This window comes from Oncorhynchus clarkii, chromosome 21, assembly GCF_045791955.1.
Source record: "Oncorhynchus clarkii lewisi isolate Uvic-CL-2024 chromosome 21, UVic_Ocla_1.0, whole genome shotgun sequence".
Classification (NCBI taxonomy): domain Eukaryota; kingdom Metazoa; phylum Chordata; class Actinopteri; order Salmoniformes; family Salmonidae; genus Oncorhynchus; species Oncorhynchus clarkii.
This window is the reverse complement of record NC_092167.1, coordinates 7,557,230-7,568,452: the sequence shown is the minus strand read 5'-3', so window position 1 is coordinate 7,568,452 and position 11,223 is coordinate 7,557,230. Positions and strand designations below refer to the sequence as shown.

General features: G+C 44.6%; 1 protein-coding gene across 1 annotated transcript; it reads right to left on the bottom strand.

Moving 5' to 3' along the window:
- Positions 1-1,690: 1,690 nt before the first annotated feature.
- LOC139378433 (protein BTG1-like) lies at positions 1,691-10,033 on the bottom strand. The gene is made up of 2 exons (XM_071120605.1): positions 9,600-10,033; positions 1,691-5,740 (listed from the first exon to the last, which is right to left on the bottom strand). The coding sequence occupies exons 1-2, from the start codon at positions 9,742-9,744 to the stop codon at positions 5,361-5,363; spliced, it is 525 nt and encodes a 174-aa protein (XP_070976706.1). The 5' UTR covers positions 9,745-10,033; the 3' UTR covers positions 1,691-5,360.
- Between the last annotated feature and the right edge of the window lie 1,190 nt (positions 10,034-11,223).

Genomic DNA, 11,223 nt, shown 5'->3' with positions numbered 1-11,223 from the left:
ATCCATCAACAACAATCTTTCAACTCTACTCTATAAGTAGGCTGACTTTCACCACTATACAATATATCCATCAACAACAATCTTTCAACTCTACTCTATCAGTAGGCTGACTTTCACCACTATACAATATATCCATCAACAACAATCTTTTCCCACACCTAATGTGTCTCCAAAAACCTTGCCACTCAACATATCACATTTCAGACATTTTTAACACTGAATAATAACGCTGACTGAATCCCACCATGGACCAACACTACCCACGTCCCCCCTCTCCTGGGCTTCATCCCTGGCCAATGTGTGGAGAGCTAAAGCCTGCCCTGGGACCCAAGGCCGAACGTCTTCCACCCCATCGGCTCCTGTCAAACTCGCTCTTCTCCTGTCTTCCCATTTTGTCTTTGTCGAAAAGGAGCAAAAATGTTTTACTTTTTTAGTCAGAGGCCTGGAGAGATTGCAGTCTTTATCCAGAAGTAATGTTTTGTGGAGTCACCTCTTTCTGTGGTGTAACTGCTGGGTGTGTGTGTGTGTGTGTGTGTGTGTGTGTGTGTGTGTGTGTGTGTGTGTGTGTGTGTGTGTGTGTGTGTGTGTGTGTGTGTGTGTGTGTGTGTGTGTGTGTGTGTGTGTGTGTGTGTGTGTGTAGACAGCACTTTTGGAGTCTGAAAAGCCTTGTGTATACACCATCTGTCTGTCTGTCTCATCCACTCACGGACCTGCTGATGGAGCCACGTGCATTTCCATTAGGAGGAAAATACCATGTGGGCTTTGAGGCATTAGATGTGTGCAGTCTGAGCAGCCGAGCCTCAAGTTGACAAAGGTCTTAACCTGAGACAAAGCTTCTAATCAGTTTTCTGGCTGGTTCAGATAGAACAGCAAAGACTTCATAGAAGCAGTCTCCATAATCCAGGACCAGCAAACCAAAGATAATTCCTGTTCCAGACAGTCTCGTCACACTTGCTGTGGTATAGTGGCTCTATTCCACAGCAACTAGAGTAAAAACATAAACAGCATATCATTTATCACCTGTCAAAGCATGCTATGTATTTCTTGGGAAGAATACAGAATTCCTTGCAAGTAGGCTACTATCTGTTCCATACAAGGCAGCCTATACCATTCTATTTTTATGTATTATTGAAATGATGACACTTATTATTGATAGTGTTCTGTGCAATCCTACTGTATATCATGTCATTGTTGGCACAGACATCCCACTCATCTACTGAGACAAAGGTAAAATCCCCATCTGGTCTGTGCATCTTCACAGCTGTCTCATATTGGAGCCTATTCTATGTACAGCACAGGAGGTTGGTGTGGCGCCTTAATTGGGGAGGACAGGCTTGTGGTAATGGATGGAGTGGAATAAGTGGAATGGTATCAAATACATCAAACATGTGGTTTCCATTTGTTTGATGCCTTTGCTTCCTCTCCGGCCATTGTTATGAGCCATCCTCCCCTCTGCAGCCTGTGGTGTACAGTAAGAGATGACATGAAACAGAACCCTTCCCTACATTCAAAATAACAGTAAAGAGCTTCAGGTTTTTAACGGCCTTCGTATCATATTCTGTTGTATCTTAATAGATGTCAGTCGGCCATTTTGACAGAAGACTACGCTATTCACTTTGTTTGGATATTGACTCCCGTTCATCTATGGATTCTCATTCCCCGTAAAAAGAAAGACCAGCATCACGGGGAATATGTTGCCAAGATAGGAAATATTTTATTACAGAGAAAAAAAAAAACTTTTCTTCCAAAATATAGAAATCTGTACAACTTTCGCACAATCAATTTACATGAACTGTACAAATTTACAGCAGTTCATCACAACATACCCAAGGAAAAGAAAATGAACACAATAAAGATGTACTGACATGAAATCACAAGGTAGAGTAGACAGCTTTTCTTCTTGGGTACGCTCAGATTTTTGAAACGTTTTTCTTGTTTTGTAAGTTTAAAAAAAAACAAAGGATAAGTCTATCAGCACAGGGCATGGAAACTGATATTTCTTTTACCAAAACCGATTGGTCCTTGCCAACACTCCCATCACAAATGGCTTCACTTAGGAAAATAGTTATCCGTGTTAGAACTAGGAAATGCAAAAGAAATACATCTAAACACCTCAAAACAAATGATTGGCACTTCCCATTGTGTAATGTTATGCATGTATTCTACCATATGGCGTACAATAGCAATAGATTCTAGAATATGTAAAACACCCTAAATGTGAAAGTGGCAATAATTCAAAAATCATTGATGAATCAGTGACGATCATTCCCTTCCCGTCTCACGTCTTAACATGCACAGCTTTTCCAGAAGGGTTTTTATTGAATGTCCGAGGCCTGAGTTTGGTAATACATTCCAGAAGAGACTCCTCGCGTCTCAAAAACGTCACAACTTCAACTTGACATATTTAGTGCATTTTATGTGCTATTACCTCCGACTATTCAAAAACACTTTTCACAACGTTTCTGAAACCTATGTGCGCAAAGGCTGAATGGATGCATTTACAGATCCGATATTGTGGACTAAATCCAATTGTTTTGGTGGTGGTGTTACTGTTGAGAAAGAGATCAAACAATTTCGGCTTCGTTTCCTTTTTGGTAGGTCTAAAAATGAAGTCTGTTCAAATTGGGATAGATGATCGGACTAGGGCGAAAGGGGGGGGGGGATGAGATGCTACCTCTGTGACTTTAAAATACATATAGCAAAAAGAGGGACAACTTGCTACGTCTGAAACACAGACCAATCTCATAACAACATCGATAGCTGGCATAATCGAAGCAATAGAGGAGCTGCAAGGTTTTTAAAAAGCTGGTTTTCAACCACAACAACAAAGCTCTGGGCTACTCTCTCAGACATGTCCATCTGGCTCATGTGGAGACACTGCTTTTTCCACAGATTGCTGAAGGAGCACCAGGAGAAATGGAGAGAGGGAGGACAGTGAGGAGGAGGGGAGTGGATGAGGGAGGATAGGGTGTGCTGTGCATCAACAACCACAGATCCATTACCCACGATCCTCTGTGCTTAGGGAGCTTAAAGCAGCACATGTAGGTCTGATGGGCTGGTGCCCAGCCTGGCCAGCTTAGCGGATAAAAGCCCCGAAACCCCACAACCTGTCACATCGTCTGTCTGTGGCGCGGCCAACCAGGAGTGAGCTATAGAACGACTGACACCACCATCGTCCTATTGCACCCATGTAAACTAGTTCAGTGCTCAGCCTAAGAAAAAAAGAAACTTGGACTGTGTACCGTCACTTCCTATCCTTTGACTCCTCTTTGTTGCCTGTCTCTATGTGGGCTCCCAGTGCAGACGGAGTGCGCTGAGTGCATGTGCTGGCTTTGCTCTCCACCGCCAAGAGGGGGTTGGTTGGGTGGAGGTTAGTTTAGAGGGGGCCGGAGGGATTGTAGCTGCCCTGGACGAGAGTATCCGGCCCTGGCCCCCGCACCACCTCCATTCCCTCCCCTGGGGCGAGGATAGATGATATGTGTTACTGCTATCTCCGTACTGCTATTGGGGGGAGGGGGTTGGCTGGTTGGTTAGCTGGCTGGGGGTGATATGTGGCACCAGAGGGGCTTCTTGTGTCTGTCTGCCCTGACAGGGACACCTCCAGAGAGGGTCCAGCAGCACCTCGAACCAGGCTGGCTAACATTACGCTGGTTCTCTCTCGGTTCTCCAGAGAATGGCTCATAGGTGTAACATTGAAGTCCTACGTTGGGCAACGCACCCCTCACCCAAACTGAGAGACAGAAGAAAGGAGAGGTGTTGAAAGCCTTGGACTCATCTTCAATCACAAAGACAAGAACAAAGTCTAACAAAAACACATGAGAAAGCCTGACAAGGCCATTGGGACTGAGTTGGATAGAAACAGTCAGGGGCGTACAGACTTCCCTTTGGCTACACTCACACACCCCTCGACAGCTGCAGAGAGATCTATCAGAGTTCTATAAGTGTCTCAAATTGCCATCTGTGTGTGTGTGTGTGTGTGTGTGTGTGTGTGTGTGTGTGTGTGTGTGTGTGTGTGTGTGTGTGTGTGTGTGTGTGTGTGTGTGTGTGTGTGTGTGTGTCTGTGTGTCTGTGTGTCTGTGTGTGTGTGCGTTGGGGGGGGCTTCCGAGAAAAGTGCCTTACAAACGGACAACAGACGCCTAACCTGACACGACACCAAACCGCACCTACCTACCAACACCTGAACGGATCTGAATGAAATGCTTACAGTGTGAAATCTTTTTAAAACCTTCAGTTACTCTCCCCAATTCTATAGAGTGGGGTCTAGCCTGACGTAAGAGCTGTGAGTAATTTACAAAAGAAAAGGAGGGGAACTCATGAAAGATGACATTGGAGCGAATGGAATGAAGATGGTTTACTCGAGAAGTACACATCCCACACAATCTAAATGTCAAAAGTGCATTCAATGTCATAAAAATATAGTGCCACCTATGCTACACTTTGAATTTGGAGAGGGCCAAAGGTCAGGGTGGGGATGGAGGGATATAAACAAAACGAGAACTTGATTGTGAATTTCAAACCAACATTGATCGAAGGGGAGGGGACAAATACCCAGCCCTCCCCAGAAAGCTACACATACATGGTTGGGGGTGTTGGTGGGGTGCGCTGTGACACACTACTGTCCTTAGCAACAGGTGTCACAGCGCATTCCACTGCACTTCCATATGGAGGGGGAGGGGCTTCCTGAAGCTCAACGCTGGTATATGGGGCAGCCTCTGGGGGTAAAGAAATACCCTATGGTCCAAAAACGGGGTTTTAGAAGAAAATGACTTAGGGCGTTTCCCCAGAGACTGACCTAGAAACAGGCACAGTCCGGACCTCAGCCCCTTAACTTCCTTCCTAGACAGGAAGTACACCCAATAACAACAGGAAGTAGATAAAAGGCTGAAATTTAACGGTATGGTTCTTGACAGCAGTTCCTTGAAGCTTTTGAGAGGGTGGTGGGGGTGGTGGTGACATGGTACCCATTGTAACCACGTGGAGAAGAAAGTGCAAAGTCAACAATGATAGATCTGTGTAAAAAAACAAAAACAAAAAGCAGCCCCTTCTCTGCGCTGTTTCTCTGTTCGGTTTCTTGGTTTGTTTTAGCTGCCCCCAACAGCTCCACGCTCCACACAGTCCTCCCCGCGGGGAAAAACACGAAGCCTCCGGTAGATCCCACAACACAACATAACAGACTATGGAGCGAGGAAGGAGAAAGAAATATCAAACCTACAAGGTTTCACCTGGACGATAGGCCACATCCTCTGCCTTTTCTCCTCCTTTTTTTCTCTTTTTCATTTCATTTCTTTTTAGCTTTAAAAAGGTTCGCCATCGACCAACTAGGGCGAAACCCACGACCCGACGTGGCGGGTGGCAGCCCTTAGCTGGACATAGTCATCATGTTGTAGGCTTTGGAAGGGCTGGTCCTGCCCAGCATCCCCGCCGCCTCCTTGCAGCTGATGTGACTGTCCACCATGGGGGTCGAGGTGACCGCACTGCCTCCCGACGGCGCCGGGGCCACCGGCTGGGACTCGTAGAGCACGCAGATGGAGCCGTCCTCGCCGATGCGGTAGGACACCTCGAAGGGGTCCACCCAGAGGGTGAGCTCACTAGGCAGCAGCAGGTAGAGCTGATTGATGGTCAGGCCGATGCGCTGGCCTGCCTGCCCCACCAGGGGATCCATCTTGTGGTTGATGCGGATGCAGCGGTAGCCCGAGCCCTTGCAGGGCCTGTCGGGGAACCAGTGGTGCTTGTATTGCTCTGTGGAGAAAGAGAGAGAAGGTTATTATCGGGTTACAATGAGTTTCATCATCATTGGAACACTATTAGGTTACCATGGTATTGCTTGTATTGCCAAAAAAGGGCACAGAGGGGGTAACTGTTGTTCTTCGGTTACCCTATAGTAGAGCCTGTGTAGTTCTGTATGAGGAGACAAGAGAGAGAGGGAGAGAAAGAAAGAGGGATAGATGTAAGAGATGCTGTCTGGTGTTTACAGGTGAGAGCCAGTAAGCTAAATCTCTGCTACTTTCAGACGTCTATCTGAGGGAGAAGCGGGGTGCAAAGCTGTCTGCACCTGATCAGCCTTAGTTCCTAGTGTGTGTGTGTGTGTGTGTGTGTGTGTGTGTGTGTGTGTGTGTGTGTGTGTGTGTGTGTGTGTGTGAGTGTGTGTGTGTGTGTGTTATGCGAGATTAGGAGGCATGTGCTTTGATAAACATTGAATAAGGTCATAAATTGGGACATGAATGTGATTAATAGCATGATAATAACTGTATGAGGCATAGTTGGATTTTTAGTAATTGTATCGCAAATCAAACTATAATCATGTTTTATTTTATTATAGAGTTGCTGGAGTCTAAGGTAATACTGGTTTATGATGTTCTAAGCACACATAGCTAATCTATCACCGTTGCTTTAGATTGTCTTTTGATTGAATAAAGGTTTTATTCCTTTGTAGGTAATACATGATTCCATTGAAATATCTTATCTGCTTTTTTATCTGATATTTATATTACCGTGTAATGAAGCATCAACTATTTATATTGGTATTTGGGTTTCCACTTACTAATGTGTGTGTGTGTGTGTGTGTGGTATGTATGTGTCAAACAGACTGCTGACAGGGGCAGGCTTTGTTGTAGCGCAGTAATAAACCATAACAGTCTGCTTATGGGGCTGATAAGCAGTAATAAACCATAACAGTCTGCTTATGGGGCTGATGAGCAGCAATAAACCGTTTGCCGCTCTGTAACCGGAGCCTACGTGACACACAGCAGAGAAAGAGAGAGAAGTTTGATTGCACAATCCCCTTCTGGCCGAGCGGCACAAAGTCCTCCATCGAACAGAGCGGAGCTGAACAACAACACTGAGGTGGTGAAGTCCTGGCCAGCAATCTGGGCTGGAGAACTCCCCCTCTTAAAGCCACACCGTCCCTTTTAATATGACGAGTGTGTCCACATACCCGTTGGTGATTCACTGTGATATCATTCGTATGGTATATCTAAAGGGGCGTTAAGTGACAAACTAGGCTGGAAGAAGAGAGAGAGAAAAGAGGTCACATTACTAATTTTAAGGAGAACACGAGAAAGAGAAGAGTTCTCATTCCTTCCCCGTTAACTCATTTTAGAAGACACGCATGACTGCTGCTTTCATAGTATAATAGTAGCCTAACGGGGAAGAATTCAATTAGAAAACCGCTTCTTAGAAGTCTAAATTAACCTAACACCTCTAACAATACTCACATTTACTATGTCTTGCGTGTGTTGGTATATATACTGTATGTATGTGTGTTCGATATGCATCTGTGTGTGCGTGTGTTACCAATCATCCTATTTTCTCCACTTAAGACTCCTCAGTATCGAGTTACCCCATTGGTGCATAGTGACTAAACTGGATGTGCTGCCTGCCTGTCTGTTTGCCTGTGAAAAGCCTCTGAACTAGGCCAGAGCCCGGAGAACACCTGTCCTGCACAACACCCCTGGTAGATAATGTCTCCTTTGTGTTATCAGTAGAACTCTGTGTACTGCACCCTAATGGAGGCCTTGGCACTCGTGAAAAAGCACCAGGCAGCTACGATGGGGCTGATCTTTTGCACCATAAAAGAAACGAGGCCTCCGAGAACGGTCAGAGCGGAGGGGCCTATTCTAAAACCAGGGAACTGGGGAAGAAGAGAGGCTAAAAAAGTAAACGGATGAGTTTCAAATATATATTTTATATAAAGCAGTTCTCCAGTGCTTCTTTAAAGCCAAGTGCCCTAAGGATATTATGTGGCAATAAAATGTGTGGAGGCTTTTTATTAAATACACATTTGGCTTTGTTTGGGGCATTATTGGGTGATTTCCACTGGTCTGTGGTGGTGTGGTTGGGGGAATTATGGCAGTTTCAGATTGAGTCACTGCTCAAACCTTGGTTAAGCAGGTTACTGGTAAACAGGAAGTCCAAATGGTTTGCTAACTAGTTAGACAATGAGCACAGTTTCAATGTGGATATTTAGAGCAAGTCCCCCTTCTCCCCCATATACACAAACAACGCCTGTTTATTGAACACACAGACACAATAAGCTGTGATAATGAAGCTGTAAGCAACATTGAGATTGCTGGCCTACTTCAGCAGCGGCAGGGGGGGATTCACAGAGTTGTTTATGTCACTCGGGAAGACAAATGAAAAATGGGGGTGAAGGAGGAGGACAGCCACTTCACAAAGCCCCTTTGCATCTTGTTTTATTAGATAATGTCCTTCCTACACTCCTCCCCCTATGATATCCTCTTCCAGCCCCAACCCCACCGCTACCAACCCCCCACTTACCCTCTGACGGCGGCCATTTTGCTTCTTCTCCCTTCAACTTTGGCTGTTTACAAACAGTGCACTGGCCTAGAGCTATGCTCAGACTACAGCTTCCACTCATTTTCTATGCAAATCCTGCACAAACAAAGCCACTTCCTTGGAAAATGTTTAGTTGAAAATAGCATTGTAAACTAAAGAGTTTGTTTGAATAGAAATAAACAATTCTGTAACCTGATATGCTAAATGTGTAGCCCACATCCAAAACGCTCTAAAATTATATGAATTTGAACGTGAATGGCTTTGCAGATGACACAGCTGTTGCAAAACATGTTCAAATTGAGGTCATGGTGTAGGTGTTCAGTGTTTAGAGGGACAGACACTTGGTGTTAACTGGCAGACGCATGCCAGTTTTAGACTGTTAAAACTGTCTGTATATTCACAACAGGAAATATAAATAAAAAATGATGTCAGTGGTTTGTACAAAAACAAATGCAGTCAATAACGCATAGTATAGTGGCTGTGTCGATCAATGTATGTGTCCTTATTACAGTTAACGTTATTCACGGAGCTAGAATGTCTACACTAGAACATATTGTAAAGAAATAGCTTTTCTTTACTCATACATGTTCGTCAACGGCGGGAATCTATACGGGCGATTTATTCTGCATTTGTTATTTCCCTTTTGGTTCTCTAATTTCGATTCGATTGAGGCTCGCTCAAGAGGATCGAGTAAAACATGTAGGCGGCTATAATACTCTTATAACAAAGATAACCAGAATCCTATGGGTCTGTTATTTTCCTGGTCGAAATGTTATAATATATATTTTTTTTGCATGCTCAAATTCATATCATCCTACGTTTTATTGTCTGCATTACGTAATTCGATAGCCTAATTCAATTCACCGGGTACAGATTTCCCCCATATTTATGTTAATTAAGAGTTTATCGACCAACTGAACTGGTACTATCGAAAGGTGCACTTCCTTGTTGGAACAAATCAAATCAGGTTTTATTCCACGTTATTACATTGTAAGTAACCCGAAACATGAATTAGGCGACGATGTATCTGAATAGAACATGGTTGATTCGATCGATTGAATATTGTTGATTGAAGATTGTTGTTCACCTTATCTATTTTTGTATTTTTTTTCCGTGCGCAAATGGTCGGGGGGCGCTTGTGTTACTTTATGAACAGAGACGCAAATCCCCTTCGGAATGGGATTAAAACACAACAATTCGTTAAAATCATATTCTTAACACACAAAATGACACAACATCAACAGAGGTCATAATCTAAAGTAGCCTTGGAAACGTAGGACAAAACGAGAAGCACATGTCTTACCTGACAAAATATCCTGTAAACTTGCGCTGAATGATTGAAGCTGTCTGTCATTTACGTGTCCTTTTATCCGCAGAAATCTCGACAGAAACCCGACCGCGGCGCTAATCTCTGGTTTCATCGTTCCCCGAGCACAAAGGGTATGCATTGAGAAGGCAACTGCGACGACGATTCGTGCGCTTTTCCTACATATGATTCCGAAAATGATTCGTTGTTTTTCTCTCCACGTTCGGATAATGATCCGTGTCTTTCGCTTGTTTTATTTCTCTGGCGCCTATGATGGTCATTTATTAGTCGAGGTAGGGACGTTTCGGAGGGTACTACGTGTGCCAGGACGGTACAGTGTGGTGACGGCTGTTGGTAAATAGAGGGGTCTTTCTCTAGGATGCCACGTTGAGGCACCCTTTCAATGTCACTTTACTCCACCAGAGTGAACGAATGTGTTGGAGGAAAGGGGTTTTATATCGCCCCCGCCGTCGGAGGAAAGCGACAGCGCGCAGCTACAACAACAAAAAAAGGCTCGCCAATCCCGTCCGCCCGACAGCCTGACGAGCCCATAGGAGGAGTGGACTGTTCGCCTCAACGCTCTGAAAATAAACAGGCCACGTGAGAGCAAAATACAAGCATGAAAATTAACCCCTTATATTGTGCTCCCATCGAAAACAAAAGCATCTTGCACTGGGTTTTCAGTTATTTCATAAAACGGACAGAATAATTATGGTTAGGTTCAATGTGCATTAGTGCGTAATTAAGCACACAATTTTGGATAAGGTTATGCTCATGATAGTTGGTATTCAAGGCATGTTGTACATGTTGTTGTCATAGTTGCTCTTGCAGGCCATTGTTTGAATCTAGTGTCTGTAGTATAGGGGTTTACCATAATCACTTCCAGTAATTCCCTAATACACACAAATGATTGCAGAGTCAGACACAAAATGACGTATTTCAAACAGGGTGATCCTCTCTCCCCTTGGTTCCCTCTCCGTGGTTCTGCTTTTACTGAACTAAACTCTGGCGTTGGGTTTCTTTGCCAGTGGCGGTTGGTGAAAGAAACTATAGGAGGATAGGCTCCACTGGTGGTCAGACAATGGGGATTCCCTCATACAGGATGTGTCACGACTTCCGCCGAAGTCGGCTCCTCTCCTTGTTCGGGCGGCGTTCAGCGGTCGACGTGACCGGCTTTCTAGCCATCGCCGCTCCATTTTTCATTGATCTATTTGTATTGTCTTGTTTTGCACACCTGGTTTGCATTTCCCAATCACACTGCATGTATTTATTCCTCTGTTCCCCCTCATGTCTTTGTGTGATATTGTTTGTGTTTACGTGTCATTTGTGACACGCCAGACTGGTGTTCGTATATTCCGTGTTTTATCACGAGGTATCTTGATTTGTTTGAACATAATTATCATGACTCTTTGCGCGTTTTGCACTTTTGCCAATTGGCTGGAGGTTTTGATGCCGTGGCGCCCTTCTGTTGGTTTCTCCTGCCTCAATAAAGTGTGTACCTGTTCACAACTCTCTGCTCTCCTGCACCTGACTCCGCTCCCAGTACGCACACATCTGACAGGATGCATCAGCAATACACACTTTTCTGAGTTTGACATACACTAACGTTTGTGTATGACTT

Coding starts and splice junctions, on each gene's coding strand:
- LOC139378433 (XM_071120605.1), bottom strand. CDS start 9,744: ATGCATACCCTTTGTGCTCGGGGAACGATGAAACCAGAGATTAGCGCC. Junction 5,741..9,599: donor TTTACAGGATATTTTGTCAG/GTAAGACATGTG, acceptor CTTTCTCCACAG/AGCAATACAAGCACCACTGG.